At 48.6% G+C, this 15,875-nt stretch overlaps 1 protein-coding gene across 4 annotated transcripts in view; it reads left to right on the forward strand.

Moving 5' to 3' along the window:
* The window catches only part of LOC135808887 (CUB and sushi domain-containing protein 3-like), a 122,225-nt gene that overhangs the window by 96,034 nt on the left and 10,316 nt on the right, over positions 1 to 15,875 (forward strand). For all 4 annotated transcript variants that reach the window (XM_065322126.1, XM_065322128.1, XM_065322129.1 and 1 more), the window contains 5 exons: positions 1,314 to 1,487; positions 1,867 to 2,067; positions 3,259 to 3,444; positions 5,103 to 5,309; positions 5,922 to 6,107. In XM_065322126.1, coding sequence (XP_065178198.1) covers positions 1,314 to 1,487; positions 1,867 to 2,067; positions 3,259 to 3,444; positions 5,103 to 5,309; positions 5,922 to 6,107 — 954 coding nt within the window. The remainder of the gene's footprint in view (positions 1 to 1,313; positions 1,488 to 1,866; positions 2,068 to 3,258; positions 3,445 to 5,102; positions 5,310 to 5,921; positions 6,108 to 15,875) is intronic.

Here is a 15,875-nt window from a genome sequence, read left to right on the forward strand (position 1 = left end):
TCTCTGGAGAGGTCCTTTCCAATATGCTGACATTGTTAGATGGGTGTGTGATACAGGATTCACAGGGAATACCAATGCTGTATGTCGAGCAGATAGTACATGGAGCAAGAACACACCAACCTGCACACGTACGTATACAAATACTTTTCTTGCTTACTTGAAGTAGGTGTGCAATATGAAACTCAGATGTTTAGTCAATAATGAATTGTGAAAGGAAAGGAACATATGGATACGAGTTAAGTAACTGTCCACCACTGTAACTACAATCATGGCCAAGGAAATCTGACCCTGAAGTGACTACTCAATGAAAGGATATAATAAAAGAACGGCAAAAAAGATCTCCTAGGCAGACTGAAAATAGGAGAACGCTTGCTTGCCAAGCACATAAAGGATCATCAATGACGCCAACTTTCACCTCTGCATTCTTGATTTAGTGCGGGACGATTGTCTCTGTATGGTCACTTGGATGTAGCACAACATATGCATTGATCATATTTTTGGCTAGCACGAACAGAGAGACTTACCATGCCAGGCATAAAACTTTGAGTCACGACAATTCCAAACTGGACCTATTTCTCTTTTCCGTGTGAAACGCTCTGGACTTTGCCGGCAATTGCCAAAATTACTCCTTTGTATCTATCTAATATCCATCTAAATTGTCATAGTCGAAGTACAGTGCTGTTTTACTGAGGCATTCAGTTTTGCATGATTCGTGTTTGCCTAGCTTCCCCTTTTATTGATCTTCGCATCTTTGAGCCACACAAGTTGCGTGGAATGTTGCTTTGCGTCCTTGAATCGTGGTTTGACCGTATTGTCCAGTGGTCTTGCCAGTACCGTCATCGACATGCATGTACATCCGCCAACGTCCTTCACAGCTGAGACTTTCAGCTCGTGCTTGTCTTGGTTGCGCTCACCTTGCCCTCCTCGTGTTATTTCTATAACTTAGAACCTTCCAAGTTGGAAGGCTGTTGGAGTGCGCATCCTAGATGTCTAGATCTGTTAGTCAGTTAGTTGTAGAACGTCAGTACCGCCGGTCAGTGTCGTGCAATGTTATCGCTTGAGCTGATTGTTTTGTAACTGGTGGTGTTAGTGGACATTATAGTGTAACTTGTAGTTTCTTGGTCCTTTTTTCTTTACTGTAAATTTACCCTTGGCTCCCCATCCGAGTCCATTCTCGCATCTACCTATCCATCCATCCATCCATCCATTCATCCATCCATTCATCCATCCATCCATCCATCCATCCATCTATCTATCTTTTCTTTCTTTCTCGATCTCTCTTTTTTGATTTTACGATATTTATTGGTGTACAGGTATAAGTTGTCAAGACCAAAGGCAGCTCACCAATGGAGATAGCACATCGACAGGCCAACAATTTGGTAGTACAGTAACATATCGATGTCATACAGGCTTCTACATGGTGGGTTCTGTTACTGCACAATGCATGTCCAACAAAAGGTGGTCTCATAATACACCCACTTGTTTACGTAAGTACAAAATCATTTTGTATTAGGTACAGTTTGATGGATTTTTCATCCCAAAACCTTTCAGATATGTAGCACAGTCCAAATACGGATTTGTATATTATGTGTTAAGCAGAGGTGCTACTTATTAGCAGAGGCATACCCTATGATCAGTACTAATCAACTTGCAACTATGCTTTTTTAAATCATCACAATTCATAATCTAAGACTTAGGCATTAGTTTCCGGGTATCGAATCGCATTTTTCCACCATGACTGTGTTATTCCTCTTTCCAAAAAAGTCACCTGTACAGACAAACACAGCACTTCCCCCAGAACGGTGCAGCAACCTGGATGCAGTTTTTAATGCACCTCGTGTTTTTCTGTGCTTCTCTATGGAACAGCCCGGACATGTCCTGATCCAGTCAGTCCTTCATTTGGTCACACCTATTTTCGAAAGGGAATACAGCGTGCCAGTCTGAGACCCTACCTGTACAACGACACTGTCACATGGATATGTAATATCGGCTATTCTGCAACTGGACCTACTACTGCTGTGTGTCAGGCTACTCAAACATGGAGTAACAACCGCCCAGACTGCCAAAGTATGTGTTTTTTTGTTTTTGTTTTTTACCAGAAAGCCACAAATCATCATGGTGCAAACACCGGCAAAAAAAGCACAGAGATGCACATAGCGATGCCAGCCGAAGCAATGGAGGCGGAGCAAGAGCAGCTAAACCGACTAAGGGTCTCGACATCCACACTGCTCATACGCGCCAAACAGAAAAATACTAAATTAAAACAAAATGAATAGGATCACTACAGAGCAAATGAGAAATATGGGCGACGGCACAGTCACACAGCGTGCAAAATCGGAAGGAAAGTTTAGGAGCAGACACACATACATTGGCAAGTACACAGCAGCAGGAATCCGGCATACACACATGTGAACACATGCATGCAGACACACACACACTCTCTCTCTCTCTCTCTCTCACACACACACACACACACACGTGCATACCTCCACAAGACTGAGTCCTTAGGGATGTGAGGGTGGGGTAATGTACCCTGCTTAATTAATAAAACCCGGCTAGCCATGACTAGGTGATCCGGAACTGCTGCACAAAGACACACACACACACACACACACACACACACATGCACCTGAACACACATTCGTGCACACACATGCACACACGCATGCACAAACACACACACACACCACAAACACACACACACACACACACACACACACACACACACATACACACACACACCTTGACCTTGACCTTGATACACGTTGCCTTGATAGGTTACACGGTCCCCGTCAGGGGAGAAGGGTGGAAGAGGCTGAGGAGCAGCACTTCTGATGGCGCACTAGATGGTGACATAGTCGGAACTTCCTTTGGCAAGGGCACTCAAAAGGGAAGTCGGCCCTTTCCGACACTGTCCTTCGTTTCGTGCGGTCGCACTTGTGTCTGGCCAAGCCGCTGCTGGACTCACACACACACACACACACACACACACACACACACACACACACACACACACACACACACACACACACATGGACACACACTTAATTTAACACACACACACAATAAACATCGCGTGCACACAAACACACACGCACACACACACACACACACACACACACACACACACACACACACACACACAAACACCCACCCACACGCGTTCACACATGTTATAGATAATAGTCCTATCTTGTTCATTACATGTACTTCTTTTTTAACACTGATGTGTGGTTATTCTACATATGTTTCAAACAGGGATAACATGTGGAGATCCTGGTCGACCTGAAAATGGCCGGGCTACAACTGACGGATTTGATTATGGAAAGAGAATAGTATACACATGTGACCTAGGTTATAAGATGCAGAACATACCAGATAATACGCTCATAGTGGAATGTGAAGAAACTGGACAATGGTCTCAACCCCAACCGACATGTCTACGTAAGTGCTGTTATTAAGAGTACATAACCAAGAGTGTACAAGTCGATGCCCCCCCCCCCCCCGCCCACGCCGGATTTTTTCATGATGGAAGTGTTTCGCGGCCATTAGATTCAATGATGCTATCATACGAAGCTAGATCAAAGGCCAAAAAATGTGTACATCGCAGCTATGGTAGTCAAAGGAGAACAAAGGACAGCATGAGACTCTTAATCTCAGGGGTCGTGGGTTCGAGCCCCATGTTGGGCGCCAAATGTCGTCGCAAGAGACGATCTGCCCCTTCTATGCTCTCGCCACACCACACATGCAAGAAGACTGGTACATTGGTTTGTTCTCTGTTGGAGAGATATCTTTTCCTAAACCTCACTTCCGGAGCCGACGGGAGAACTCATAACTAACAACTAACACTGACAACTAAACAACTGACAACTGACACCGAGAAAAGACGAGACAACAGAATATAATAGTGAAGGCGTACAACGGGGACAAGACGAGCAATTGTGTACACAACGGGGACAGAAGACGGTGCAACCGCATGTACGCAGGAGTCAAAAACAGCGCGGCAGCATGGACCACGGCTCAGCAGCATGTACAACAAAGAGACACAAAAGCAGCAGCATGTACGACAAAGAGCTACACGTGCAACCGCTTGTACAACGAAGAGACACAAGCGCAGCCACATGTACAACACCTCCTTTTAGTTCGTCTCATTTTGCCCCGAGCTGTTTTCATGCATAGTGCTTATGACGCTCATCATTCGCTCCCTTGTGACTGGACAGTTCTGCCCGTTTGGTTTTAGCGAATTAAAATAAAGAAAACACAACAACAACTTGTCCATTTGCTGATAACATTACCGCCTTGCTTTTTGCTATTATAAGCACACTATGTCACTCTCATCGGTACCTAGTTGCCTGAGCTCAACAAGTCCAGCAAGTTCTGCAAGTCTGAGTTTGAAAAACTATGAAACTTGCTTATACAGTCTTCAAGCAGATGTGAACTGCTGTGTTGCTAGACGATGTCTGAATCAGGGCACTGGTTGGACGTTTCGTATTTGGAAGGGATTCGGAACACATCTTGGGAGGTAGAGTTATCATTATGCTAGTTCCAGTTTTCATGTATATTATTTATTCTGTACAGTACTACTAAATGAAAACCGATCATACCAGTTCACATCCAAGTGTGCACAGGTCTGGGCCTTCACAGCTCTCAGTATGACATTGACTAACATGATTGGATTTCTAGTATCAGACACAGGTCTGGGGCTGCACAGCTCCCAGCATGACATTCACTAACATGATTGGATTTCTAGTATCAGACACAGGTCTGGGGCTGCACAGCTCCCAGTATGACATTCACTAACATGATCGGATTTCTAGTATCAGACACAGGTCGGCTTAGGCTGAAACCATTGTAAATGCCCAGCTATGGCCTTGGAAAATACGCTATGTTTGTTGCAAGTTAAAGAACGGTTCGAGTCCCGGTGGTGTGACTGATGATTTTTCTTTCTTTCTTTCATATCTGGCTTTCAAGTATTGAGTTTCGGAGAGAAAAGAGCAGTACGTGGCATGTGGCCTCTTATTTCCTAAAAACTTTGAAATTCTCCATGAAGTCCAAATTTGAAATTTAAAAGAACGGGAATTTGATCTTTTCGTTCGTTGCAGCCCGTCAATGTCCTGTACCAGGAACACCAACATCTGGACAGTATTATGTATACCGGCAAAGATACCGGCAAAGGCAATATGTCAGGAGAGGTCCTTTCCAATATGGTGACATTGTTAAATGGGTGTGTGATACAGGATTCACAGGGAATACCAGTGCTGATTGTCGAGCAGATGGTACATGGAGCAAGAACACACCAACCTGTACACGTACGTATACTACATACTCTTCTATGTAGTGGAACTGACGAAGAATTAAAAGGTTTTTTTCTGACGCAGTGTTTGTGTAACGCAGGAATATATGCCTGGAGCAGCCTGACGGCAATATTATGAATTGACCTTTCTCGAAAGGGTTATGAATACTTATTCGCACACTTGTGCATAAGCATCAGATAGTATGAAATCAGCCACCGCAGCCTGATGATTGCCTCTTTTTGCCCAAAACGTGAAGTACTTGAAGTAGCAGCAAGATTAATTCAAATTTGTCGATTTGCCCTTATTCTTGTGCCTCACTGTTTAAAAAAGCGACTCAAGAAAGCATGATCATGATGATGTATCATAGCAGCTTAATAGCGTATTTAGCAAGTAAACAGTCAGAAAAAATCATAACCATGAAGTCCGAAGGAATGTTCATTAACTCTGCTGGAATGACGGCTACTCCAACACTTAGTGGTAGGAGCATTGCTGGCCAAACTCAAAGCTCCCTTGTTTGATTCCTGATGGTGGCAGTCATTCTTTTCTTCCTTTTTTCAACTCTATCGAACTTTACAATATAGACATAATATTATTATTTTGTTGACTCTATTGGTACATGATCTACAGGTATAAGCTGTCCTGACCCTAGTGCACCTACCAATGGTGACTACACAGTGACTGGCTTGAAGTACGAGGATACAGTTACGTACACCTGCAGACTTGGCTACGACATGCAAAATCATCCAAATTCTTCTCTTACCGGGGTGTGTATGGCCAATATGATGTGGTCCCGCACAAAACCCACATGCGAGAGTAAGTACATTATGTTGCATCAGTAGACTGTAATGTGATAACTGAATAAGAACAAATTCCGGAAATCCGGGTGATTGTTATTCTGCAGGCAACAGTGGGTTTGAACTGCAAAACGTGACCAGCGAATAAAGCGTGTTCCTAAAAGATTTACACTAGGTTGGCTTATCCTTGGCAACATCACTTGCTTACGACGTGTGATCTTTGACTTTGTTTTTGACAGTATGTACACTGTGCATGGTACTATACTACAAACATGTTGTTACTGTATCTGCACTGCACTACCATGCCGCTATGATTGTTTTGTATTGTATTTTATTATTTTACTTGGGCATTCCCAACAGACCCTAAGGTCTTCTTCTTACAGGGTGCCCAAGATGAATGAAATTGTTAAGTTCCTGGCGAAATGAATTGGGGATATGATTTTTGCGAAGGGATCCGGGAAGCGTATTAAAGCGGTCAGCACCAAGGAATGAAATAGATCTGTATCCAGCTTGAGCTTGCACAATGGGTAAGGAAAGGGAATAATGGACTTGGCCACGGGTTACTCTATCTGTGTGAGCGCAGTCACGGCGAAGGGAGAACATGTCAGAGAGGAGTGAACTGCAGATATTGTGGATGCAACGGAACACGAAGAATACGGACTTAGCATGATATATTTTGTGTAAGCTAATTATGTGGTATCGCTCAAGCAAGTATGATGTCCGCGTGAATGTGTCATGTTCAAGTATGCATCGAAGTGCTCTCTTACTTATGCGTAGCAGCTGATCTCTCACGTTGTCAGCGAGGCAGTGGACGTAGGCAGTGCTGGCGTACTCGAGCTTGCTCTGGACTAGTTTCTTTCCGATGTCTTCCCTGAGGGAGTTAACGTGGGCACTGAAATTTTAACTTGAAACGAGAGTCAGTCCCAGATACTTAACTTCGTCAGACGGGGCATTAACAGTCGAACCACAGACAATGCTCAGGTTAGGTGGAGGATGTGAGCGTCTCCTGTGGATCAGTAGTACTTGGCTCTTGCTGGAGTTCAGGAGCCGGTCGCAATCTGTGATGTGCTGCGTCACCACTGAAAAATATTCTTCTAAGTAAGACATGAGAATTCGTGGACACTTTCCAGAGGCATACAGGGTTGTGTCGTTTGCATAAAGAAGGCATTGGGAACGCAATGGCAGAGTGGGGACAAGTCAAGTGTAGATGCTGAAGAGGGTAGGGCCTAGGACGGAACCCTGGGGAACGCCCCTAGTGCAGTACAGTCACTTGTGGTTCTGTTCAATTCTACGCGTTGCTGTCGGTGAGACAGATACGACTTGAACCACTCAAGAGCATTTCCACGGATCTTCAGATTGTGAAGGTCATCTATTAGCGTTTGGTGGTGGACGCGGTCAAAGGCTTTGCTCATACCGAGCAGCAGTACGGCCGTATAGTCTCCGGTATCCATGCTTCTCTGCCAGTTATTGATGGCAAGTGTTAGAAGGTCCTCAGTACTGTGGCTCCGCCTGTATGCAAACTGTTCATTTGGAATTGCTCCGGGTGTGATGTCCAGATGATCGTGAAGCTGCTGGAGCACTAGCGATTCCAATACTTTGGAGATAATGGGCAGTAGCGAGACTGGGCGATAGTTGGAACTGTCGTAGGGGTCGCCTTTCTTAAACACTGGACACACAGACGCTAGTTTGTAGGCTGACGGTACCTTTCCGCTAGACAATGACTAGTTGAAGATGGAAGTTAAGGAATTGGCCAGCTCGGCGGCATGGTGTTTCAAGATGTAAGCTGGTATGCGATCTGATCCAGATGCTTTCGTGGTATTCAATCGTTCGAGAATCTTCGTTACTGCTGCCGCTGTAACGGGTTGGAACTCGAGAAGGCAGTTGTCTAAACAGTCGTCTGCCGGAGTGTCTGGGGTCGTAAGAGCAGCGCTGTGTTCATCGTGGACGATATTGCCTAGGGTATCTGACAAAGATGAGAGGGAGGCTTTCGGTGTGTGGTGGGATTTTCTCCTTCCAGTTAGTTTATTCAGCACTGCCCTTTGGAGTCTAGGATTTCCTGTAGCGGCACTGAACTTATCTTTGTAGTACACGCTTTTCAGTTTGCGGTTTAGTAAAGTTCCTTGACAACGTATTGCACGATACTGCTGTCGGAGGCGGTCATCCATGGAGTGCTTTATTAAGGCGCGATGGGCTGAGCTTCGTCGATGAAACATCTGTTTCAGCTCTGGGGTGACCCAGGGCTGGGGGTGGGGTTTGGAGTAAGCTGCGCGCTTCTGGGTAATGAATGGTGCAAGATCATCTAGTACTGTCATTACACTTTGTTGCCAGTGGCTTGCCGCTGCATTTAGAGTATAACCGCCGGATACATCTGAGGGGTCAAGGATGTGTGTGAGAGCTGCGGACGTTACACTACAGTCAAGGTGAGCCAGGCTAGGTTGGCGTCTTCGAGAGAATTGCTTGTGTGGCTGTTCAAAGTTGGCTCTACTTACACTGACAAAGAGGCCAATAAGATGGTGGTCAGACAGGCCATCGACGCTGTGAACAAATGTACTATGAAGAGACATGGGAGAGGGAGACGGAGCAGCCGTTGTCATTGTTGTCGGTATGAGTGCAAGGTCTAGGCATGACTGACTAGGAACTCTGGTGGTCTGTAGTATGACGTTTTGTAAGCTGTGGTTAGCGCAGAGGCCTTGTACATAGCGGGCGTTCGGGGTGAGGTGGGACAGAGAGCATGTTGACATTGTAATCACCGAGGAGGAGGATGTCCGGACATGTTGCGGAGGCCATCTGCACGCTATTATCGAGCTCCTCCCAGAAATCCACATGGCTGTCGGGAGCGCGGTATACGCAGCTGACGGATAGAAATGGATTCGTTCGGCTATGGGTGTGCAACCCAACGAATATGGTCTCTAGCCTGTCGTTTACTTGACGTTGCCTGTAGTTTGGAGTTGACAGGAGGGCATGCACATCGAAACCACGCCTTGTCAACGACCCGTTCTTTCTCAGTTTTAACGACCACACTCAGCCAAGAACAAAACAACAACGAAACACAACGACACACCAACGCTGATGTGGCATCGCAAATCCCGTACCGGGCCGTGCACGCAGGCACTGGGTTGCAACAGAAAAAAGACGCGCTGCAAGCGTGCCAAGCAGCGAGTGAGTACAGAACGCGTACTAATGCCAGTCATGGCAACGGAAGATAAAATTATGGAGATCGACCCGCGCATGGTTCGATCGAGAGCAGAGTACGAAAAAAGCACACATTCAAAGTTCAAACTGTGCAACAGAAGCAGAAGAGGAAAACGAAAATGAACACTTGTCGTGAAGTGAAGTGCTTCTGTCCAAGGGTGCTTGCACCCGACGGGGTGACAGCGCCCCTAGTCAGACAATACAAGGCAAACGAAATAGAAATTAGCTGAGTCACAGCGCGGGACTCCGAAACGAAAACCGGTGAGTATGTAAATATTAATTGTTTCGTACCTGCTGTACAACGTAACAATTCGTAGCGTAATTTCAAACTAGCACTCGTAGAATTGTAGTGCGAATGTGCCACTCGATTATAGTAACAACGACAAAGAGATACTCTTCTAAACATTTCTCTCCCTTCTCACTGTGCCGAAATTCACAGTGACCAAAAAATTCGAAATTGATTATTGTTCTGAAATAGGCAAACAAGGAGCTACTCACAGAATAGCTTACAAAGACGCACGATTGGGCGGGTGTAGGTCTTGTCGCCCACCTTGACCTTCACAACTCGCACGTGTCCGTCTGGACCAGGGTGCACTTCGGTGACACGACCCATTGGCCAAGTGCCCCGTGGGTTGTCTTGGGATGTCACTAGAACGATGTCGTCGACCTTGAGGTCTGTCTCGGCCGTCCTCCACTTGAGTCGCCGGTTCAGCTCTGGCACGACTTCCTGCATCCATCTCCACCAAAAGTGCAGCACGAGTTCTTGCACTACACGCCAGCGTTGCCGAGGGTTGAACTCGCTCTCGTCCACTCCTGCAGGTGCGAACCGAGTACCGATTTGGCCATACATGAAATGATTGGGCGTTAGCGGAGTTGGGTCACGACCATCTGCCGACACGTAGGACAGTGGCCGTGAGTTCATGAGCGCCTCCGCGCCGACGATAGCAGACAATGGCTCCTCGTCTGTGACCTCCGCGTTCTTCAGAATCGCCGAGATAGCACGCTTTGCCGATTTCACTAACGCCTCATGCACTCCGCCGAAATGTGGTGCTGCTGGAGGGTTGAAACGCCAGCTAGTCTGCTGATCCGCTGTCTGCCGCTGAATCGCCTCTGCATCAAGCTGCTTGACTAGCTGAGCAAGCTCATTGGTGGCGCCGACGAAATTCGTGCCATTGTCGGAGATGACGTCGATCGGTACTCCCCGTCGATTGGTGAAGCGTACGTACGCCTGCAGGAACGAGTCCGTTGTCAACGCGTATGACAGCTCGAGATGCACTGCTCTCGTCTGCAAGCAGGTGAACAAGCACAGGTACCGCTTGTGTTGTGTCTTGCCGCGACCCTGCTTCGTCATAAACGGTCCAGCGTAGTCTACGGAGACTCGGCCGAATGCGCGTAGCGGCAGGCTGACTCGGACCTTAGGTAGTGGCGCCATCACCTGCATTGCCGGCTTCGTACGGTTCCGGGCGCACCTCGCACACTTGGCTTCCCAAGCTCGCACCTCTTCGCGGCCAGCGACGATCCAGTAGCGCGACGAGAGTTCGGCTAGCGTATGGCTGACACCGAACGCGTGATATCCTCGTTCGTGACATGCCTTGACAATCAGCTGTGTCACATGATCCCCTCGTGGTAGGACGATCGGATTGCGTTGTTCTGCAGTCAAGAAGTCTGCATGCTGTAGTCGACCTCCGACGCGTAGAAGGCCAGCGTCGTCAATCATTGGCTTGAGCGAGACCAGCTTGCTGGTTGCAGGGATCGGCTTGCCTGCCTTAACTGCAGCATACTCTGGTAGCGACTGTTGCTGCGCTCGCTTGATGTAGAACTCCTCAGAGTCTCGGAACGCTTGTGGCGATAATTCATCAAACTCTCGTTGTGCGGGTGGTACTGAGCAATTCGTAGCGAATCGCACACACCAAGCATGAACACGGCACATTCGTACCCAGTCGGAGTAGCAGCTTGGCTCTAGACGATTCAGCTCGCTGTGGCATTGGTCGACGGTCACCGCAGTCAGCTCGATGGACTCATCCGTTGGTTGGTTGACTGGGCCGATGCAGGTCCAACCTAATGCCGTCCGACGCGCCACGGGCTCATGGCTGTTACCCGAGCGCTCTTCATACGCCATATGAAGCTCCGGATAGTCGGCACCGATAAGCACGTCAATGTGGCGTTTCGACGGTAGCGGCGGAAACTCAACGTTGGCTAGATGTGCGTACTGCTTTCCCAGGTGGTGCCAGTCTACAACTTCCATGTTGCCTGTTGGCTGCTCGATTGTGCACGCATGGAGAGTCGTCGACGTGGCTTCGTCAACACTTCGCAGAGTGCACGATACTGGGACAGTGTGAATGGTCTCTTGCTGTCCATTCAGCTTGCTGATGGTCAGCGACATACTTGATCCAATCAGGCCGAGTTCTGCCGTAACATTGCTCGCTATGTACGAGCGCGTGCTGGCGTCGTCCAGCAGCGCGTTAACAGTTAGCGACCGCTTGCCGTTGGATAGCTGAACGGGAACTGTCCGAATCGACGTCACCGTCCGTACTCTATTCTCCTCTCCCTTCGTGCTGTTTCCGAGGGAGACAGCACTGAAGTTCTCCGGCTGCATGGCTCCAGTCTCTCCGGAGGCGTGGGATGACGACGCTGGAGGCGGTTGACGGGGCTTACTGTGCAGCAGGCGATGGTGATGCTGCGTGCACCCGTCGATACCGCACTCCCGGTCCCGTGGACAATCCTTGCTCCTATGTCCAGTCGCAAGGCATCTATAGCATGACTTGCTTCGCTTCGCTGCTGCCCAGCGCTGGCTTACAGTTTGTTTCTCAAACTCTGGGCAACGCCAGATCGGGTGCCCGCCGCCATTGCAGCATTGGCATGTGGACCTTGCGGTCGGCACATTGCCAGCGGTGTTTGTAGCTGTCACGAACGTGGTCGTGCGCGGTTGCACAGCGTCGTGAGCAGTTGCCGTCCGAGTCGGCTGATTTCGACTTGTCCCGCTGGTTGACAATTGGCTTCTGACGTGATGCTGCTGGCTGATGCCTTCGATAGTTTCCGTGGCGGCAGCAAGAACTTCTGCCTCGGCATTCAGCCACTCCAGCAGCACCTCGACCGATTCGTCCTTTTGGTGGTGTACTATCCAGCGGCGATACTGGGCCAACAAGTTCACCGGCAGCTTCTGCTGGATCCGCTGGTAGAGAATGCCGGTACCTAGCTCGGTGTGCATACCGGCATCCTTTAACGTCACCACTGCCATGTCGAGCACATCGGTAAAACGCTCCAGGTCCTGGGCTCTACCGGCTCGAATAGGTGGAGATCGTTCCAGCTCTTCCATCCTAACCGCAAGGCGCCGGCGACTCCCACCGAAGCGTCGCTCCAGCCGCCGCAGAGCAGCATCGTATGCTGCTGCCGAGTAGCCGAGACTCTCGATGGCATCCAGTGCCTCACCCGCCACGTACTGTCGGAGCTGCAGCAGCTTGAATTCAGCGGAGAGCGGCTGCTGGTCCACACAAACGCTGAAAGCGGATTTCCAGCGCTCGCATTTTCGCTTCTCTCCGGTGAACACGGCAATTTCGATCCGCTTCAACTTGCTGGCGATGTTGATCTGTGCCGCTGCCGCTGGAGCAGTCCGTGGCGCAGGTCGAGCTGCGGTGCCTCCGACATATGTCGGAACTGGGGCGAATACTGCGGTCCGGGGTGCTTGCATGCCAGCGCTGGGTCTCGCATCGTACTGTGACGCTCCGGCAGAGATGGTGTGCGACGGTCCAGTAGACACAGGTGAGTTGTACACGACTGCACTATTGCTCGCACTCCACTGCGGTTGCTGTTGTTGTTGTTGTTGGTACATGTATGCCTGCTGCGGCCTAGCACTATTGTTGCCATACGTTGCATACATCATACTAGGTGTTTGATCAGCAGGATCGTGGATCAGGAAGGCAGAGCCTTGTTCCTGATTTATAGCGGGAGCGTTGCTGCCCGTGGTCATAGTTGCAAATGACGCTGGCAGCACTGAACTACGTGGCTGGTACTCTGCGGCTGCTGCAGATAAAGCGGTGCATGCATTGCTGTTGATCATATCCGTTTGCGGTGGCGCGTGTGCTGACGCGGTTGCCATGGCAACGGTCGGGAAGGGTTCGGCAGGTTCCCCCACACGCTGACCACTGAACATTACAACACGACTGTCCGGCTCTACTTTCACCCGTTCTCCATAGTCTGCAGCCCTGGGCAACATAACCTGCGCATCGTCCTGGCGACCAAGAAACGGTGCATCTTGGACCGCCGCACGCAGATCTAGAATTTCTCTGCTTTCCTCTCGCACTGACGCCAGTAAAGGCGTTGCCCCTCTCAGTGACGATTGCTTGGGACTGGGAGTCTGCCTGGTCGACGCTGCCAGGCTCGCTCTGCTGCTCCTGATGAGCACACTCCTGGCCAATTCCATGGCATCTGAATCCTGGCCTTCCAGCTGCTTGTACTGCTTTTGGAGACCAGCATGTCTCCTAGAGTCAGTATCCACCACCGCTTCCATGTACTCCATGATGACCTTCTTGGTCTCGTCATACACTGTCGTCAAGTGGCTTCTCCATGCCTTTACGTCATCTTGGTTCGGCACCTCATTCGTTGACTCCACTGTCAAATTTCTCCTCGTATTTGTGAAATCCGTTTTCAGCTCTCGCTTTTTCCGTGCGAGGTCTTCTAGTTTTACCTCCATGATGGCTCCGTGAAAACCATCCTCTGCTACCAATAGTTTGGAGTTGACAGGAGGGCATGCACATCGAAACCACGCCTTGTCAACGACCCGTTCTTTCTCAGTTTTAACGACCACACTCAGCCAAGAACAAAACAACAACGAAACACAACGACACACCAACGCTGATGTGGCATCGCAAATCCCGTACCGGGCCGTGCACGCAGGCATGGGTTGCAACAGAAAAAAGACGCGCTGCAAGCGTGCCAAGCAGCGAGTGAGTACAGAACGCGTACTAATGCCAGTCATGGCAACGGAAGATAAAATTATGGAGATCGACCCGCGCATGGTTCGATCGAGAGCAGAGTACGAAAAAAGCACACATTCAAAGTTCAAACTGTGCAACAGAAGCAGAAGAGGAAAACGAAAATGAACACTTGTCGTGAAGTGAAGTGCTTCTGTCCAAGGGTGCTTGCACCCGACGGGGTGACAGCGCCCCTAGTCAGACAATACAAGGCAAACGAAATAGAAATTAGCTGAGTCACAGCGCGGGACTCCGAAACGAAAACCGGTGAGTATGTAAATATTAATTGTTTCGTACCTGCTGTACAACGTAACAATTCGTAGCGTAATTTCAAACTAGCACTCGTAGAATTGTAGTGCGAATGTGCCACTCGATTATAGTAACAACGACAAAGAGATACTCTTCTAAACAGCCTGGATTTCAGTTGTTCCTGCACATACATAGCAACGCCACCACCCTTCCTGTGATCAGCTCGGTCCCGGCAATAGAGAGTGTAGGCTGGTATAGCAAGACCGCAATTCATCACAGTAGAGTCCAAGCATGTTTCACTGATTGCTAGCACATCGATTCTGTACTTTTGCGCAAGGAGGGGGCTAATCTTCTCGCAGAAAAGGGGGAAAAGGGGAGAAAAAGGGGGAAAAAGAGGGGGAAAAGAAGAGCGGGAAATTGAAAAAGAGGGGGTAAAGAATGGCGGGAAAAGGAAAAAGAGGGGGAAAAGGATGGCGGGAAGAATCCACCGTTTGAATGTGCATACATCTAAAGTGAGGCTATTTCCAGGCTCTGCACAAGTACACATCCACCACGGCCTCTCGCAGCCTCCTCCTCTTCCTCCCTCCCCCCCCCCCCCCATCACACACAATGTGCCGATTATCCTAATGTCAACTATCCAAATGATTAATTATCCAAAATAATTACTTGCATTTAATTGAGGGGTAGAAGATGAGTTTCAAGTTGTTGATTTTCGTCGCTCGGGGCACCATTGAAGCGATTCACAAGATGTATTACAACAGGTTTGAGTCAAAATGTGTAATAATAGTGTCATTAATTTAGAGGGGCACGAGTGCACCTAGTTCCTGTTGCACTGCTGAAGAGAATGAAAATGATGAAAACATGCTGAAATATGCATGATTTAGATAGATGTGTGACTGCTCTCTTATCCGAACATTCTTCTCATCTGAACCCTCTGGAGACAGCCCGCGTCCCGAGGGGTGGGGATAATCGGCACTCTCCTGTACATCTAATTCTATTCTTAAAAATTATATACATATTGTAGAGCTCTTTCTGCTGCCGGGAATGAGAAAACACATCCCAGGTAAGGATACGCCCCTCAAGGAAACACAGCTGGTGGATTCCAACAGTCAGGGGCGTCGCACACGGTACGGTCACTACGGTATTGACCGTACCACTTTTTGCCCCAGATACCCGTGAGTCAACAAAATACACTGATCTGGGGTATAAAATTCCAAAATTTTCGTCTCAGCCACCACTCCCCCACGAGTCAATTGTACTTCAGATGGCTGACCGTACCACACTAAGATACCTTCCGACGCCCCTGACAGTAGTATGAAACTCATACACAATCAATTAGAAATACTTTGGAGAATAAACCTTTGTTGGTGAAACAA

This window comes from Sycon ciliatum, chromosome 2 (genome assembly GCF_964019385.1).
Source record: "Sycon ciliatum chromosome 2, ocSycCili1.1, whole genome shotgun sequence".
In the NCBI taxonomy this organism is placed as follows: Eukaryota; Metazoa; Porifera; class Calcarea; order Leucosolenida; family Sycettidae; genus Sycon; species Sycon ciliatum.